The 20,521-nt window shown below is 41.7% G+C and overlaps 1 protein-coding gene across 1 annotated transcript in view; it reads right to left on the bottom strand.

Moving 5' to 3' along the window:
• Positions 1 to 4,225: 4,225 nt before the first annotated feature.
• tafa1b (TAFA chemokine like family member 1b) overlaps positions 4,226 to 20,521 on the bottom strand; it is a gene marked incomplete at both ends in the record, with an annotated part of 108,742 nt that continues 92,446 nt past the window's right edge. Inside the window, 3 exons of the mRNA XM_080025605.1 lie at positions 4,226 to 4,252; positions 5,586 to 5,710; positions 15,570 to 15,710. Coding sequence (XP_079881731.1) covers positions 4,226 to 4,252; positions 5,586 to 5,710; positions 15,570 to 15,710 — 293 coding nt within the window. The remainder of the gene's footprint in view (positions 4,253 to 5,585; positions 5,711 to 15,569; positions 15,711 to 20,521) is intronic.

Genomic DNA, 20,521 nt, shown 5'->3' on the forward strand with positions numbered 1-20,521 from the left:
TGGCCATGACATTTCCAGCAGGCTTGGCAGGTGGTCGCCAGGTGTGTGGATTTGATTGGAAAGGTGAATCTTGAGAGCTGTAGCGCGTAGAGAGTCTCAGTAACTCCATTATGTTGGACTTTCTAGCAAAAGAGACATATTATGTTATTAACCATTTCCTGTGGGTAGAATTGCGTGCAACTGTAACCACCTACCATTTTGTGTGTTGTTTTCAGATAATGCTTCAGAGAACAAGCCGGAGACGTTATGGACAAAATTTGGATTTCATTTTTTAGAATCAATACCGAGTGTGTCAGAAAACATAATGCAGTGCAGTTACATTGTTGGCAGTGTTGGATTTGAGAGAATGTATTAATGCACTGCAAAAGGTGTTCATGTTATCAAGTCGTTAAGGTGTTAGTCATAAACCTGCTTCTTCACAGAGCATTGCTTAAGGATTGGAATTGTTTCATCAATTTTTTTATGAAAAACAACTTTATTTCTGAGAATCTAGAGTAATTTTTTTTGCCCTGCATTTTCTCTTTTATCAAGGTGAGTGTGTTTTCAGACTTGTAAGCTTGATGTTAGGCAGCAGGACCCTTAGTCACTATCTTAAAAACACGGTTAAAAATTCAAAGATATCTGAAATTGCCTTTGTAAAGGAGTAAAGTCAGGGCATAGGTCAATAACAGGATATTATGTTTTGATGCAGGTCGAGTGAGTCCAGGTGTGGATCCGGGAATTTTATCATTTTCATCAATTTCACATGACATCCTGCAACACTATGAAATCAGGAATCAGTGTCCTTGAATTAGCTATTGTCATTTGTATGGAGCATCACTGGAAATAAGTGACCCCCAGGGCAAGGTTTTCTCTTTTCTCCTTTAAAGGTATTTTCTTTAAAGACCAAATTAGTTGTGTAGAGATATGTCAAATAAGCTGTTGTACAGCCCCATATGAATTAGCCGATGCCAATATACTGTAGATAGTGGGACAGTAGCCGTTCCTCTAAATATCTTTTAAGTCATATACTGTATCTTTAACATACTCTTTTCTCCTCCAAGTCTTGTCACTGTATGTTTCTCTATACAGGTTTGAGCCAGATTTCGAGGTGATCCTAAAACACAGTGATCCTCTGGGCTCATCTGTCCAGTATTTGCATCTGTGTCATCTTCTGCACGACGACATATCAAAATGTTGGAGCAGAAAAATGACCTCTGCCAGAACAAGAGCAGTAACAGGTTACACATTACAGCTCAGTATAGTCTCAGTCTCACACAAAATCCACGGGGGGTTTGTTAGCCGGAGCTGTATGTAAATTCTTTCATTTCAACCCACATGCATGTGTGTGTGTGTGTGTGTGTGAGAGAGGGAGAGATGGACTAATAATGTCCTCTGCTCTTTTTTCCCCTCTGTCTCCTCAAATGATCAGGTAGCAGCGAATTGCACAAGGATTTCCTGCCTGTCCCATCTATGCTTGCAACTAAGCTGTCTGCATTCTAATTTGCAGGCTGCATTAAATTGCAATTTACTCAGACTTGAGTTAGTAAAAAGAGCCAAGGACAATTGCCTTAGCAAAAGAATTTAGTGCAAACACCGCCAACACTTTTCCCCCTTTCTCGTTTAGGGCTGAACAAATCAATCATGCCGGCTAAGAAACCTCTTCCAAAAGCACCAAAGAGCAACTTCTACAAACAGAAGACTCCAGACAACCATAATACATCAAGATCCATTTAATGTGACATTGACAATGGAAAAAGCTAAACACATATAATTTAATCAGTCACACTTGGAATTAACTGCTCCACCATTAACTTGTATAAAAATGTCATAAGGATGACAATATGGCAATTCTTTCCAAATCTGTCAGTTTATAAACTCATACTTTTCAAAAAAAGCTTTTCATTAATCTCTCAAATGAAGCCCTGTTTACCATTCTTGTGTGATTTTATATTCTAGTCTTCATGATGACATTATAGAGGATAGGAGGAGGCGGAGAAGTGTTGTCGAGCCCAGAGGTGGGACTGATGATTTCTCTGTGAAGTTGAACTGTATGTGTCACGGCTGCTAGGAGTCCATATTTAATCAACTGCATAGCACAATTTTGACATACTAGATGGTGATGCATCTGTTGGCAGGTCACTTTGCTCTGAAACTGTCTCTTAGATGGGCTACATCCTGTCGCGGTGTGTTATTTTGCTTGAAAAAGTGCCATCCGCTCCTTTTTAATAAGGGTTCTGTGGGTATGTGGACACTAGTTGGAGAGGACACACACTATAAAGTGAGAAAGATGGTCATGTATCCACTAGAGTTTAATGATTAGCAATCACTAATCTGAGCAATCACATGCTCAAAAGTGCAAAGGATGTGTCCTTACAATGATAACATTATGTATAAGGGTGCATATAGGCTGCATTGTGAAAGGATAAAAAAACATTGAAATTCATGAATGCCTGGTATTGTATCACTTATGATATTCCTGTTTAGATTATGGACAAATTTATATTCAGTTTAGCCCACTTTTTAACAGTTGGGTTATCAAATGAGTTAAATTTCTTTTCGCCATCATCAATAGCAGGGGAACAAAAGACATTTTCATTACAGCCTTTCTCATTCTGCATGTCTCTCTCAAGGTGTAGACTTGTTTGGAGGGAGCATAAATAGATTGATCTATTTAGCTAGTGGAGCGGGGTAATGCAGATAGGTCTATGGTGGGAGGGAGTGTTTATGGTAGGTGCTCCCCCAGCCTTGCTCTCACTGTGACTTCCACAAACAAAAGGGCCTGCCATGTCTGCTTCTACAGCACAGGCAATGCAGGTCTCCCTCTCTGAAAGACATAAAGAAAGGAAAGAAGAAAAACGGGCGTCAGGCACTGGCTTTGCGTGGCGTCTCCACTTTCTCATGCCAATTTTTATGAAAGATGGTGATGAAGTCTGTGTGCGGCAACATGTGTGTGTGTGTGTGTGTGTGTGTGTGTGTGTGTGTGTGTGTGTGTGTGTGTGTGTGTGTGTGTGTGTGTGTGTGTGTGTGTGTGTGTGCCTGCCTCATTGTGCCTCACCAACAGTTTCAGAGCAGAAATGAAAACCAGCAGGTGAAACAAAATGCCTGCGAATTCAAAATAGGGAAAAAATATACACTGCTGCGTTCATTGTGGGCTTGCCGGCTTGTGACGGAACAAAATCAAATGAGGCAATTTGGCCTGAGAGGCAGGTGAATGAGGAATGTTGATCAAAAAAGAAGAGAGCAGAGTGCAGGACAAAAAGGGGCCTTTCATGCAGCCTTTTGAGCTCTATGCTTTCTGCTGATAGCTTCTTGGACAGGACCCTCAGAGGGGGATCAGGATATCAAGTGGCCTCTGATAAGAAGCCACACAACGAATTAAAAAGGGAAGAAGCCAAGGCCTGCCCGGGGCGCTCAGACACACATGTGAGCGTACACACACAAACACAGACATATCAAACACATCAAACGTGAACTGACATACACAACTAGGAGCACACACACACACACACACACACACACACACACACACACACACACACACACACACACACACACACACACACACACACACACACACACACACACACACACACACACAGAGGAGCAAGTAGCATGTCACAGATTAGTGACTAATGGGATTGGCAGACAGGAGTACGGCACTGTAATCAAACCCACACAGTGGCCGATGGCAAAAACAGGACATGGAACAAAGGAGGCGATGAAAAGGAAAAGGGACTGATCCTGCTATTACACACTGTTCCCAAACAACAGGGCTCTGCTTCGGGCTGGACCTGCTGTTTCTACACAAGTCTCCTGCTAACAGTACAGATATTGTTGCCCATCTATGCACTGTCTGAGAAATTTTTAGATATTTTCTACCGTTTATATGAATATGCAGCAACATCACTTTGTATTTATGCGTGCCCGGCCTGTGCCAGGTGATAAATATTTACAGTGGGTGGCGGTGCGTTCAGTATTTGTGTCACGCCTGCCTAATCATGCACAGCATGTAAACACACACTTGTTTTTTTGCGCACAGAGTATTTGGGTTAATGAGAAGTCATTGAACATGAGGTGGTCCCACTCTTACCGCCCGACACTCGAGTGCAATACAGTGATATGTGAGAGAGAGAGACGGGGACACAGAAACAAATGTACAGCTTGAGAAAAAGACTAACCTTTACAGAAGCAAGAATGCAGCTCAATTTCTGTTGACGCATCCTCTGCATTTTGCTTCCGGAAGCTAAAAAGGGGAGTATGGCTGGGTGTTCTGCAAAGAGAGGGTCAAGAGAAAAGGACACGTGTATATTGGGTATAGAAAATCAGTGTCAGGCCTTTTGACCTTTTGGCCGTCTTCCTTTAAAGGTTTTGTTTATAATATACCAAATCAATTTTACTCATATACTGTATGCATTAGTGCTCTTTCTTTATTTGTGTGCAGTGTACAAATGTACAATCTGGATTAATCAATGTATTATGATTTCAAGTTTACTTATTACACGATGTGCAAAGGACTGAATTGAGAATTAGAGATGCATTCTTTTGGAGTGAACCAAATTCTACACCTTACCTTAACAGGGTGGCAAGGCCCCATCCGATCAACTTCTCTCTGAAAATGTGGGGCCAGCTATGGCTGTGAGGGGGGCGGGGGGCAGTGAAAGCTTAATGTCTATTTGCTGGCATATGAAACTGCGGTACTGCCTTGGGAAGCCCTGTGTGGTCTGACCTTCACTGGCTGCTCCCTCCCGCCCTACCATCGCATTAGTCTTTGCTTCTATCCAAAGTCATTGTCACCATGCACTAAGAGAAGACGGGGCTTTGCTGATCGCGAGCAGGTGGTGGTGGTTGGGTGGAAGGGATGCTGTCAATTAAATGAATACAAATCGGGTGATCAACTTGTCACAGAGTTAGTGCTGGACTGCTGGCTTCGTGGACTTAACTTCCCTTCATTATTTTTGCATGGTGCATTCAGAGTCAGTATACAGAGCTGAAAGGCAGGGGAGAGCAGCAGCAGAGTGGCCGACAACTTTATCTCTGAGAGGAGTGTGGCCTGAGGCAGAGCACACCTGTTTGTTTACCGCCTGCTTTTATGTTTGTTCTTTACCGCTATGGGCCCCGAAGATAAGTTGCATACACTGAACAGAATCTACCTTGTTATACAGAGGGCACAGATGGTGTGCTTTCTTAGACATTCACTATACAGTGTGATTTGTGCACATCCTTTTTACCCATAAGTTTGATACGTTAGATTGTTAAGCATTTAATTCAAGTATTTAAACAGCCTCGTGTTAGTTTTTTGTTGTTGTGATTTCTCATTTCAAGTCCAATAAGAGGAGTTGACTAGTAATGTGAAATCTATCTGGAATTTTGGGCATATACTGTTTGAAAAGGTGATTACTGTGCTGATATGCACTATATGTATATGCATGGGTTAAACATGCATGTAAAGAAGAATATGGGCATATACATGTATTGTTCATGTACGTATGCATTGAGTGTGGGTACATGTACATGTAGGTAGATGTGTGTGTGTGTGTGTGTGTGTGTGTGTGTGTGTGTGTGTGTGTGTGTGTGTTTGTGTGCGGATGTGTGCGGTGTCTCACTCTTGTGGTCTTGATTTTGTTCCCAGAGGAGCACATCCATCCAGAGTTGTCAGGCAGAGTCTTACACTCTTCTCCCTCCAGACATGGTTCCATCTCACACCACCATTTCCCAATCACAATGGACGCTGGGGAAGGAGAGATATGGAACAAGACAGGGTTAGTTCATCAGAAAGACGCTCACACCACAGAGGGCAATACAAATATTGATAAGAATAAAAGTAGCAAATTCAGATAACAGTGGAAAAAAAATCGTTTAGGGGCATATTCAAAATAAAACTTATAAGTAATAATTAATAAAACATATATAAGCAAAATGGAGTTCAAAATATAGGCAGAACGATCACAATAAGTTCATGTTGAAAGAAAAAATAGTGCAGAAACCTCCCACGCCAAAAAAAAATGTTGTGTACATATTCTACTCACTACACACTGCTATGTGTGCACACATCCACAAGCACCCACACCCTTTATTATGAGCAAAACCCAGTGGAGTCCCTCAATGAATGTTTTTCCTCCTCTCTGGCCTCAGAGCAATTGTATCACTGCTGCCTGGGTACTTTGCTGTTGACAATAATGTCTTATACCAACCAAAATTAATCATTATTTTGTTTTGATAAAGCTACACTGCATGTAGGGGAGCAATCTCATTTTTTAATCAAAACTAATTGCCTCTCATTAACATCGACTGAATTCTTCCTCCAGCTATCTGACTAAAACAAATATGTTCTCATCTTCTCATCAGGATCTTCCTCCCACGGTTCCTCTCTCTCTACGCGTGTCCCTGGGTGTACAGTGTGTGTGTTTCGAAGAAAAAAAAGCTGTTGTAAGATAATAGCAAAGCCATCTTTCATAATGCTAGTCGTCCCTTAAGACATCTTCTATAAACCATGTAAGGAACATAAATAAATGTACTTTGGTTACATAATTAACTTGCCACCGTCCGTATGTTCAATTAATCACGAGAGGAAATGTGCCTCCCTGAGTCTCCCACATCCATACGGTTGTAATTTATTCGAACTGAATACCTGCATTACTTGCATCAGTATTTGTATCAAGCTGTTGCAGAGATGTTGTATATTGTTCTGCAGTTTGTTTCACCTTTTTGTTGCAGTGGGAATCTCTCTTTGTATCAAACCGTAGCATATAGATCTAAACCATTATTTCAAAGTCAGTTTCTGGTTCATTTATTAACCATGATGTTTGAAAAACTTTTGTTTTCCACACTCCTCTGCCTGAGGTTGCCTGACAGCAAAGGTGAAAAGTGTTATGTTTCTCAAATGACAATTCATCGTTTACCCTCACAAAATATTTTTTCAAGCAGATTGTATGTTTCCCTGAAATACGCCATTTGAATCTCCTTAGAGCATCGTTCCTCTTATCATATTCACATAAAGACATAAAGATGTGAAGGTGAAATTACGTATTGAATGCAATCCAATAAACCAGTATCGTTTCATATTTCACAAACCAGTTTCTTGGAACCATTTGATAAAAAAAATATATTTTCCCCTCCAGCCTGTGTTGCCAAGGTTACAGGCCAACCACCAATCAATTGTGAGTATGGGCAACATGCCGTCTCCGAATGGTGGAAGGAGACGGTTAAAGTGCAGTTCCTCACTGCACAGAGAGCGTGCTACGGTTCTCTGAGCATGGATACACACACACACACACAGACAAACACACACACACACACACACACACACATATATATACCAAGAAAAAGCTGGACTCAGAGTAAGACCCTGCTGTTCATTCAGTACACCTGCTGCATTTCCCCTTCCATGAGCACTGAGGATGCCAGAATGGGAGCATCCTGTGAACCCACCCTTTGGCTCCCCCCATGGCTGTTTACCTTATCCACTAATTACCCCATGTTGGTCCATCATCCGCTGTGCTCCCTCAATGCAGCCTCTACTCCCTAGGTCTTCAACCATTGGCTTAAAATGCATTCCACATCATTTATCATGTTTACTCCCAGCTGTGCTTCAGGTGCAAACAGCATAACTATGCAGGAAGTCCTCGTTAAGTGCTAAATTATGACAGGGCTCGAGGAGATGGATTTAATCAGTTCTAGCGAGTGATGATGATGTGCCGCCGCCTCGCTGTCACCCTGTTGGGCTCCTTTTTCTCGCTTCAGTGCGAGAGATGGGGGAAGATGTTTTTCATTACGCCACCGACCACAGACGGATTTATATTCAACAATGTGAATGAGGAATCCCATTGAAACAGAAAATGGTGAAGAAATACCTGCAGAGCAAAAATCAATTTCTTCAAAACGGATCCAGAGAGAAAGCAGGAAAAGAGAGAGAGAGAGAGAGAGAGAGAGAGAGAGAGAGAGAGAGAGAGAGAGAGAGAGAGAGAGAGAAAAAGGAAGCAAAAACCAGGAGGGAGATTAAAGGGCTTCCACACGCGAGTGACTAAAACATGAGAGCTGCTTTGCATGAAAGTCGAATGATATTTACTCTACTGTATCACCTCTGTGCCCTGGAATGTGTGCACATGAAGCATAGATCTTAAATGCATGGGCCTCGGAATTTGTTTTTCTTCTCATTCTCTGCTTTCATCCTTTATTTCTAAGATGATTAATATTACATCCCAGAACAATGTTTTAAAATAACAAAAGAGTCAGAATACCAACCAATTGTTAAATGGGTAGGATCTGGGTATCTTATTTTTATCGTTTTTTTACTGGTTTTATTTGAATAGGTCAAATATATCAGAATATTTTTATTCTTAAGGTAATGTTAATGAAAATGTCATTTATTATATGATATTCTGCATGAAATATGTAACTCCATTACACATTGTATGGATACATCTTGTCTAGTTGTTCTAAAAATACTTGCATAGATTCTGGGTTTTGTTTTCTATCAGCTACAGAGTAATGTAAAAAGAAGTTATGGACATCATGGATTCACGAGTATTTGCCTTGAAAATAAAATACCCAACCATATAGCGCTACGTCCCTATTGTCTGCTTATTATCAAAGATGGATTAACAGAGTCTTGAGAAATGACCGTGAATTGTATATCTGTCACCATCCATTTGTGGTCATGAAGAAAAACCAAATTAGAAAGTGTTCCAAAGCACAGACCAGGTGATGTTGATAATCCACCATCTTTTTAAAAAAAAAGTAAAGTTTTTGCCCTTTAATATAGACTGACAGCTTCCAATCTTCCTATACGGAACAATACAACTTTAAGGAACAGTGACTATGGCATACGTGCAAGTTATAAATATCCATGTGTACATTTTATCTTTGTCTTAAAGGTGGAGTCAGTGATTATGAAGAACACTTGTTGACAAAATCACTTTTTGTCCAAATCAGTGAGTATCTCCTCATGATCCACTACCTGTGGGTAGTGGACCACTAAGACAAATCTGGTGTTTATACACAGCCTATGCTCTGCAAACCGGTTTGAGAACCAAGGAAATGTAAACAAAGGGGGCCCACAATAATTAGCATAGCAGATACCCACTGTAGAGTAGAGCCTAATGTGAACACACATGCTTCATGTCCATGGCTGTAGCCAGGCCAGGACATCTGGCGCTGACCTTGACCACACTGGAGAAGAGCCATGTCTGGGCCGCGATCCATACATCACTCTCTGGCGACCACTGACCTCCAACAGTCGTTTTACTTTAACTACTCCCAGTGCAGCTGTCAGCATAGAGGGTATAACCTTTGTTCTAACATCAGCAAACTTTACTCCTCCTCTGTGTCTGCTGCGGAGTGCAAAATGGCTATGTTGTTGGGGTGAGGGCAGACAATTGACCACCGTCTCAACTTCCCCCTCGTGGACTGACTATTAATTTTCAGATCCATCTGTTTACAAGCGGAAAGCCTTCAACGTGATTTAAAGCACTAACAACACCAATTAACATGATCCTCACACGTTACCATAGTGTAGCTGCTGTATACTGTCACATATGACAGATGGGGTTTGGAATTATCAGCAAACAAGGCCTGAAAGAGTGTTTGATTCAAGATGTTAGCCCATGTAACAGGCTGCAGTCTTTAGCTTTGATGGACAAAAAACAACCGAGAGTGGGACTCGGAATTGATTGAAAAACATGAAGCGATGGACCCGCTACAAGTGCACCTGTCATATCACCGGTGAGCAGCCTGCGTGATGGATTGAACTCGCTGACACGTCGCTGCCAGGTAGCAGAATGTTTGAACACCTTGACGGATGGTGAAGAGAATTGATTTCTGTCCGTGTCAAAATGTAAATATGTGTGTGTGTGTGTGTGGGCTCAATACATAGTTAATGTTCTTAACCTGGAGCATCTAATATGGCACTCAGTGGACTGAAATAATCATTGCAGTAAATAATAGCTATCGAGTGTTGTCAGCCATAGTGTCTGTTTGCTTTTTTGTTGTTGCTTTTTTGTTGTTGTGTGATTCACTCAAATCAGTTGCCGTCAGTCAAGATCAGGGCAGAAAGCAACTAAGCATTTAATTCTCATGCCTTTTTGTTGGGTTAAATTTACGGTGTGTGCAAGATCGATATACTACCCACAATAAAATGGTAAACAAGCATTTTCACTCACTCCTTTTCCTTCACTGACTCACTTGAATCTAGCTCTTCTAAAAGAAAGTTCTTCTCTTCCCCTTTAACTTGATCAGTTCATCTGCAAGTGCCCTGATTTATTACTTAGCGATTAACCAATCAAATGGCCAATCGATAAATTTGGCCATTCACTAACACAATCATGCAAGTAGCCTATAAGCAGAAAGAGCTATAGTGAGCTGCTTGATTAAAAGAACATATTTCCATCTAAATGAGACAGAGGTACTGTGCAACAGCAGTAAAGTATTGAAAGGGTCACAGGATCATTTGGCAAATGAAGCAAGTGTATAATTACAGCAGTATTGAGACTCGGACCCCTGAACCCGAGGTCAGCCTCAGAGAGTCATTATTCTGCCATAAACCCCCTCCCCCCTTTCGGAAAAGAGAGAACTGAGCTTTTTAATTGACTATTCAGAAGATATCGTTAGGCTTTCTAATCACACAGCTTCTCTGAATTTCTGAATTTGTAATGGACTCCCAGCACCCCGCAGACTTGAGGGATAATTCTTGTGTTTTTCCATCTGATTATTGTCAGTATGGTTTTTGAATTCAAATAAATGCTCAGTAATGCCAGATAAAATGGTTTCTTACTTTGCATGCCTTCAGATTTGTTCCGGTAAAACTGGAGTGTACAGTGTGTGTGTGTGTGTGTGTGTGTGTGTGTGTGTGTGCAACCGGATTGGTGTGTGTGAGAGAGAGATAGCCTATTAATGGAAGAACAATTACTCCTTTTGTTGTGTGGTTATTTCCCTTTTCATTTGTGCAGAAGTTCACACCGTTGCTTTTCCCACAAAGCCGACATAGTAGATCTGCCTTGTGTTTCTTTACTTCTCTCTTACTTCTTCTCTCTTAGCACAATGGAGACTTGTTATTCCACTAGTGAGAGATGGAGAGGAAAAAAAAACTAAAAAAACTAAGGAGACCTTTGGACTCCAGCTGAGGGTCCCATCCTCTCCTGGCAGGTTAAAGGTGGAGAGTCTAATCACATCGTCAGCGCTGTGCGAGCTCAGTGGGATGTGACAAAAAAACCTGCTTCACAGTCATTATCCCTGTTTGTTGGTCTCTCCTTATGTCTATGACTGTGTGTGTGTGTGTGTGTTTGGCAGTAAGAGAAAAGGAGTTTTTTTTTATATCGACCAGAATGATAGGGTACTTCTATCCATCCCCTCAGGCAGTATCTGCGTCCTAACCAACCACAAAGAGTAGCATGGGGCCATGGAACAATATGAGAGTATGTGTGTGTGTGTGTGTGTGTGTTTGTGTGTGTGTGTGTGTGTGTGTGGGGGGGGGACTTTATTACAGGAAGTTCACTTGACTGGTCTTGGGGTGTCTTCAGTTTGGACTTTGCCACACAAGCAAGTACACTAAGCAATAACAATAACTTATTATAGTATTTTGGTAGTGGTCTAGTAGTCTTATTTATTATATTGGGATTTGATGACTGATTACTTGGTTTTATTATCCTCTGTGTTTATTACTTTAAAAAATGTTTTATTACCTTTAAATATTTAATGAACTGTCTCTCAAAATGTGAACTGAAGCACTTTTTATGCATTAGTGCATTTATTTGATTTATGTATTTTGAGTGAAGGTGCATTGTGGCAAGTGTGTTTCAAAGACTGTGTCAAACTGCATCTAACTCTAGCATGCCTACAATATTCTGATTGTATCCGTTTGAACCAGTAATGCATGTTGAATTTCTGCAGCGCTTCTTCTTCCTCTCCTCCAAATGGGCACCCCCTACTACACTCCACCCCCCAGCCCTCCCGGATGTATCTCAAATGTACCATAACAACCTGTCATGCTCGGCTATACGGGCCTGCAGCCAGACAGAAGGGTTCATTCCTCATCAGTGATCAGCAGCGAGCGTGCATCTGCGCGCATCCCTTGTTGAAAGAGTTAACCGCTAGCAGCTACATGACAACACAAAGTGGTAGCATGTGTGCGTATTAAGGCATCTGCATGCATGTGGTGAGTAAATAAGTGCATACATTTGTGTTTGAGCATGTGTGTGTGTATCTGTGTGACTAGCCATACCGTACTGTGGCTGATTACAGGCAATACACTGAGATAAAGGCAGTGGTGCAGTGATGAGCGCCTAATCTGAGTGCATGTGATCGGGCCTGGCGAGGCTGGAGAGATATGAGCGTTTGACTTGTTAAAAGGGATGTTCTTCACAGAGAGCCTCGTCGGCCCTGACAGAACTAGGACATAGTTCTAGTCAAAGCTAATAATCAATTCCCACAATGGGGGAATAATCTGACAGCGGACCCCCATGGAGCATAACACCTCCCGACGCAAGCTGTCGTCACATGCCCACATATTAATAACAACCCAAAAACAGTTACCAATAGCAACTGAAAATAACCCCATGTGGCCCGTATTCATGAGGAAGTAAACACTCAACAATGGGAAGCAATATTCACTGTGTGCTTTGATGTTGAGAGTTTGATGCTAATGACCGATAATACTGCACATCAGGGAGACTGCCTGTTTTTGCTAAATTTTGCCAGAGATAATAGAGTGTTTCCTTCCTCCAGGCTCTGTATGTGAGTGTCCAGAACCAAATAACCTCTGAAGATACACTTTTGATTTGTTTCAATCAGCGCACATGCTGTTCTTTCTATTCATATTATTTTTTGTTGTGTGTGGGTACTGGGAACATAACCTGTGTATGGTACAGTGGCAGCAGGTGTCCCCCAGGGGGGGTGGCCAGATGAGCTGGGACTGCGGCATCGTCCCTCATCTGGACGGAACATTAATAACGCCAGGTCCTGGGGAGAAAGCTCCATCTGGGCCAAGCCGGTGCGTTGCTGAGGGGACAGACCACTGACTCCACAAGTCTCAAATCCCTCACCAAATGCATCCTACAGGGGCCAAGCTGACAAACTTAAAACTTTTCAGGTCTGGCTTTCCTACACAATGAAAACTCTTGAGCCCCCACCTCTTGTGTCCATTTATTTTCTACACCTACAAGACATAATCAATTGGCATGTTTGCAATGCACAACACCTCCGACTACAAACAAGGTCTAATGAATAACAGCATCATTATTTCCAATGCCCTTCAGCCCTTATCCCCTGGTGGTTCTACTGTTAAATAAATATCACACAGCCTGATTCACGTTCAAGCAGCTGGAAATTGTCAAAGAGAGAAGGCGAAGGCTCAGACAATAGAAAAATAAATTATCAGGTCGGATGACCTTAACTCTTGCGATAGTGCTCGATACTGTAGCTTGCTGCTCAGTGACTTGTCATTTCCAGTTTTATCACCACTCCCTCTAAAAGTGCTTGTTAATCAATACACTAACAGCAAGGACTCTCACACTGCGGGAGCCGAAAGCACAGAGGCATGAACTGTTAACAACATTCCCTACTTCTCCCACCTCCATGCCTCAACCTTGTGTGATTTGGTTTTTTAATTTATATATCTTTGTCCACCTTTTACACGCCACTTTGCTGTTTTTTTTCTTCATCTCCCCTTTTCATTATTACATAGTTTTTAGCTTAAGGCTAGAGATGCAATTTACAATTTATAATTTAGTCATTTCTGCTGCCATGAAAATGTCGAGTGTTTTCAGGACATTTTATCAGGTCTCTCTAGGTCATGTTTAGTGAAAGGGACACAATCTGAGTGAATATAAAAGAAGTCCAATGTCCCCTTGTCTGCTGGTGCTAGTGAAGGAGACTGTCTGGCTGTCTGTCTCTCCATACAAGGACAACATGGTCTGCTGAAAAAAAAGCTGCATCTCAAGGTCAGAGCTCTGTAAATGTTTCATTCAGGTGATGCCTCCAACCACAGGACAAAACATCCCTTCTTGAATAAAATGTGTCTAGGACTATAAATTCAGCTGTACAGAAAAAGTTTCCTAGGCTTTTGGGGTAATTTTTAATGAACTGGGAGAAAGTTTTTTTGTGTCCTATACTTGGGCTCATATCTAATTCATGTGCTAGGAGCTTGTTGAGTGTCAGCTGTGACTAACCAACCCTGTGAAGACTACTGAACGAGCCTGTCTGGACCTTCATGAAACATCCCTCATGTTGGAGATATTTTTGGGGTTGTTTCTTAGTGAGAGAGGGGCCATCAGAATAAAGACTTTGATCTCTGCGAACAGATCAAGACCGTGGAGCAATGAACGAGCTCGGTGGAGTGAAGGGCGCATCGCAGTTCTGTCTCAGTAGACTTGTGACTTGCTGAAGTTTTTTTTTTTTTTTTTTTTTTCTCAGTGTGGAGCTGACTGCGCCTGATTGTTTTTCTCAGCTGAGGTAAATCAGGTGCACTAGCCTGGAGCTTCCCTGACTTGTGTTTATTAGTTATTCATTTCCATCAGCCTGAGCTGCCGCAGGCGATGTGAACCGCAAACACGCTCCCTTGCTCAGGTGTTCAAGAGCCCAACTGGATACTACTCCGTCTCCCATGATGCCCGGCAGCACAGAACCACTGGGTTTTCTCAATGGTTCCATGTACTTTTATTATTAGATACATACTGGAATTTGTTGTTACTGGTTGTCTGGGATGTTTATCTAATTATGTGTAGAAATGTGAGTACTTTTGAATTAGTTTATTTAAAACTGATGATAATCTTAGTTTGGAACTCTCTTCTGTTTCTTAAATAGAGTAGGCAGATGTTTATTCCCATAGTTAATAGGCACACTGGTTCCTATACAAATCTCGCAATAATTCAATAATGCATACAGTATACATAGTAATAAGTAATACGATATTCAATTAAATTCAGCAGAAATATGCTGTGACCTCCAATGTGCTTACATTCACTATATCTTCCCAGGTTTCTTTCTTTAGTCTCACATAATAATGTAGACTTTCTGGGAGGATTTTTAGATTTGTATCCTTATCTCTCATTTAAATACAAATGACATAATTACTATTGAGATGATCTTTTATTTCTATACATTGCTTTTAGGTAATATCCCTGTTTTCTTTCATGACATTGTCAAATCTATTGTTATGTTGATATAAATACGACTCAAATTTTCTTTTCACATGCGATGCCAATTTCTTATTATTTAAAAAAAAAATCAATAATATCTTTGCATGGCATCTACGGTTAGATAAAGATTTAAGATATGGCAAGTATATTTTGCTTGAAGATTTTCAAAAAAGGTCAGGAAAAGATCACGGTTACAAGAGGCAGACTTGGGGCTCCGGCACGCAAGGCAAGGCGCTACATGCAAACCTTAATGCTATAACTTTCTGCCTCTCTACACAGGGAGCGCTCATTCCTGCACTGAATGTTGGCGTGTTGGATGGTATTTGTACATACTTCCTATAGGGATTCTGGGTTGGGTAAAAGTTGTGTCAAGTAGGCCAGTTGTATTTCCTCATCACAAGAGCCCTCAGGGACACATATAGCAGTAGCACAATGTGAAAACATATAAAAAATCCTCACCATCCACACAGGAGGGCTTGTTGCGTGTCGTCCCGGCCACTTTCCCCGGTAAACAGGAGCACTTGACTGTCTGTGAACGCTCCTCAATACGATTTTTGTTACAGCATCGGTGGGCTGCAATCACCTCACACGTTCCTCCCTCTGCAGATACAGACAAAGAGACAAAGGTACAGGGTCAGCACATGCGAGAAATAATAGGAAATTAAAATGTACCGAAGCAACCAAATAGAAAGAGCCATAAGAAGCATATTTATAGACTGACTGTACATGATCAGGTAAGGAGCGATGCAGTACAATCATTGGGCACTTATACAGTAAGTATGTGTAACAAATCAGCCCTCGAGGCATCTCAATTATGTCATCTAATTGCCTCTCACTCAGTGCTGGCTTTCCTCACTTCATACCAATCAGCTCACGATGAGGATCACATCATACACTATGCGATGCATTCATGTGCTTGCCTTTGCATCATTGGTATTTTGATTTTAAAAAGGACAAAAACAATTCTCTACATTTGTACAGTGAAGACCTTGACAAGTATAGGCTTACTGGTGTTTAAAACCTTTGAGTGCCGTGACTTAGCCGATACATTCTTAGGCTACACTACACTGAAGCATTAACTGCAAAGCATAGGTGACATCAGTCAGAGCAAATAATGTACAATATAGTTCCCAGTCTGACAAAGGAGGATGTCAAAAGAATTTGGTGAGAAGAGAAGGTGATATGCATTGATAGTGGTACTGGGTCAAAATAACAATAGGGAGGATTGCCCAGGGGAGGAAAAGAGGGTGATGGAGTTGAGGGACATTCTGAAACGAGAGAGACAGGAAGAGAGAGAGAGAGAGAGAGAGAGAGAGAGAGAGAGAGAGAGAGAGAGAGAGAGAGGGAGGGAGAGGACAAGGTGTGTCTGGCTGCCAGGGACTGGCCGTGCAGGTGAGTAATGAGGGAGCCACTGGAAGTGCCCCCTTCACACAATTATAAAGCGTGGGGCTAATGCAGCCAGCGGAGCTGCAGGAGAGAGGCCCTCCATCACCGCTCTCCCCTTTCCTTACGCCCCAGGAAAAACTCTTTATCTTCCCTTGACAGCCACCCCAACAGACACCAGCATCCAACAATTAAACTGGAGCTCATCCCTGGACAAAGGAGGGGGAGAGGAGAGAAGGGAGAGGAGAGAATTCTCTTCTACAATCCACAGAATAGTTAGAATGCAAAAAAAAAGGGAGACGTCCAGATGCCACATCCCATCTCATTTCACTCGGCCATACCAAGTTTTAAAAGGGAAATCCTGCTACTTTGAGTAGATGCATTTGCTTCCACTGGCCTGACAACAACCGGTGTGTGTTCCTCTAGTTGGGTTCGCTGTGCAAATGTTTGAAATGGCTCAGGTCATGAATACAGAACTGAGCTCCCAGCAGCCTCGACAAGTTTGGCAACAGTTTTCTTCTCCCATTCGCATCAACGTCTGCCGTGGCCAGACCAAAGGCTGCCGAGTCTAGGATTAAAAGGCAAACATTTGCAGTCCTGCTGGACCGTGCTGTCGTGCAGTATTAATGTCACTCTCCCGGCGCTTGTTGTTAGATATTTCTGGGCAGAAGGAGGCAGAACACAGACTATAAAAGGGTATAAAAAATCCCTTGAGTGTGCTAAAACCCCAAACCCCACACTGTGTTGACTTGTTGAATATTTTACTGACAGCTTTCTAACCTGCAGACTTGCTTTCAAGTCAAACCAAATCGATGAATAAGTGAGGACTTTAGGTTGCGTCAGAGAATACTGAATTGGGCTGAATCCCCTCAGCTAGTTTCAGTGCTTTATTGGTAGAGGGTTGTATCCTGCAAACATCTGTCAAAGGAGAACAAAGGGCAAACAAGACACAAGTTTGGGTATTAAATATAAAAATTGTATCCCCATTTCGTCATTTGCACAATTTGGATTTATTCAAAATGCTTGTAAGACGATTTGCTGAACATGGCCCTGTTCTTTGAACAAGAACCTGAGCAGCAACATTGGTTCTGCTAGGTGAACTAATCCCCTGTTAAACATTGTAGTACATAATCACTGTGAGCTGTAAACACACACACACACACACAAGTCAACAATATCAAGGCTTCAGGGACATGAAGAAGTTTGTACTGTTGGAGGGACAGCACATAATAGCTCATGCTATTCAAGATCAAGCAAGTAATGAGTTGATTTTCCAGATGTATTGAAAGAAATGAAGCTGATTGCTGGGCTTTAAGGGGACACTCAAAAATCAACTGTCCAAAATATGGTATGATTTTCAAAATAATTCTCAGTAATTCAAAGTATAATTTTCATGCTTAAAGGGGTAGTTCAGGATTTTAGACACAGGGCCTTATTCCCAAATTAGCCTTGGTGTTCTTTATCAGTGGAGACAGTTTTCAACACATTTAATTCAGTCCTTCTAGTTGCAGAGTGCGCTCGTGCTAAGCTAGCTCACGGCATCGGGGGGATACCTAGCCTGCTACTAAAACAGTCTTACCCACTCCACAGTACACCTGAGGCTAATCAATTATAACGCCAGACTATCGATGTAAATGTCTGTGTTGATAGAATAATTTTAGAAATAAAACCAACCTCGCATCGCATGAATTATCGCATTTTGAGGGACTACTTTCTTAGCAGCAGCGGACTTTTACTTTGCTGTGTAACCGAATCACTACAGCAGAAAGTAAACAGAGCAGCGTGGGACAGAAACTGAAACTGCACTGCCACCAGTCTACCGTCATTCTGTCCCGGTTCTCTGCTGCAGCTCCAGCGGGGGCTGTCAGACGCTCTTTCTCTTTCTGCCCTTTGAGCATCCATCTCTCTCAATTCTTCATCAGTGTATTCCGGCTCGTACAGGTACGGTTCGTTGGATACAACAAATTCCTCATAATCGTCTTCAAAAGCAGACGCATTGCTAAGTCCTCCAAACGTGGCCATATCTTGTTTATTGCATAGGCTAATACAACTCCTTTGTGCACTGTACTCTGCGTCTGTAAGACAGCAGCAGGTAAACAAACTATTATAGAGCCTGCAACCTAGGTATTAGTCCGCTGCTGCCGCAGCCTACAAGGAATAAAGTCCCTCAAAATGCAATATGCGAGGTTGGTTTTATTTCTAAAATTATTCTATCAACACAGACATTTACATCGATAGTCTGGCGTTATAATTGATTAGCCTCAGGTGTACTGTGGAGTGGGTAAGACTGTTTTGGTAGCAGGCTAGGTATCCCCCCGATGCCGTGAGCTAGTTTAGCACGAGCGCACTCTGCAACTAGAAGGACTGAATTAAATGTATTGAAAACTGTCTCCACTGATAAAGAACACCAAGGCTAACTTGGGAATAAGGCCCTATGTCTAAAATCCTGAACTACCCCTTTAAGCTTGTAAAAATGCTCGTTTTTGCAGACAGAATATCTTTTTTCAGTACAATCTGTACATCTGACTGAATACACGTAATTTTGACTGAAGATACCATTTGAATTATAATGATCATTATCATGAGTATTATCATTGCTGCCATCTGAATTTGGGATTATCCTCAACACACAGAAATTGCTTATGTGTGTGTATATCAACCACAGGGTGAGGTCCAGTCATCAGCCAGTTGGACATTAGGCTTGATCACAATGGACCATCTGGTATGTAGAGGACAGAGCAGTTTAAATGGCTTCACGATTACTCTTCTGGGCCAGTCACGAGAGCCACTTAGACGACAAATGGCAACATGGAATAGTAATAATCCTATTGAGGTTTACTGGTGGGGTAAATGAACATCCACTATTGGTGTCTGAGATGGTTTGTGGTTTGTCATGTGGTGCTACATATTATAAATCTTCCACGCTTAAATGCACAAGCGTAACTGTGTGTGCATTACGGTGCAATTTGCCAACTTAGGACGTGACTGCAGGTTGTGATGGATGTAGAGCTTGGAGCCTGTCAGGCAGGTAAAGGGGTTAAACCAACCCGCTAAGATGGAGTGGGTTGGACTGTGCACTCTAGCCTTTGGTGAGGGAAGGTGAAGGACATCGATGGGACCAGGGACTGGTCATTTTTCTCTTGGCGGCCCACAGTGACAGCAGCCATTAAATGACTGGATGAGGTGATTATGTTTAAGGAAATCAATGCTTCATTGTTTTCAGCTTAGCCCCAACGGCCAATTAGGAGCTGTTAATGAGGTAAAATTGTAAAAATGTGGAGATAGATGGGGGAGAAGGAATTGGGAGCTGGAAATAAAAAAGCCATGCTAAAATATTACAGCATTTTATTATATTATTATTTCATTATTATTATAGGATATTTATAGTCTCCTTTTAAAGTGTGAGTTTTAGAGTTAGTCAGACACGTATTGTGCTGGCATGGAGAAAATAAATGAATAGCTAGTGAAACGAGTCCAAAGCATCTCCCAACATCTTGAACATACAGGGAGCAAACCATCCGTAAATCAGCTGAGGTTTACCTCAAATTCATAGCCTAAAAAAAAGGAACAGAGGAAATAATTTTGACCGTTTCTAAAAGCCTGATAGACAATCTACATGACAGTGGAATTTATATTATACGATGGTATTTTTTCATGTTTTACTTTTACAAGCGAAAGGACTTCAGGTATGGTGAATCTCATCTGCTTGAATTAAAATGATCTCAGGGAAGCTTTGCACACATACAGTAACTAGAGTAAAAGTGTTTTGTTTAAGTAATGTGTTTCAAAATAATTAGAATCACGGTCTTCTTATACTCAGGTCTTCAAATGGTAAACCATATATGCTTAAGACCCATGTAGATAGAGTCACCGTCAAAATCACACAATCACAATCACAAAAACATACAACCTATGACAGGCTGCACTATTTTGTTGCACAAACTCAAGGTCACAGTCAAAAAAATACCAAGACAGTTTATTTACCCAAACTATGGACTCACAGGAATGAAAAGTGACAGCGTCTTTTC

The sequence above is a fragment of the Ammodytes marinus genome (genome assembly GCF_949987685.1).
Source record: "Ammodytes marinus genome assembly, chromosome: 4".
NCBI classification, from domain to species: Eukaryota; Metazoa; Chordata; class Actinopteri; order Uranoscopiformes; family Ammodytidae; genus Ammodytes; species Ammodytes marinus.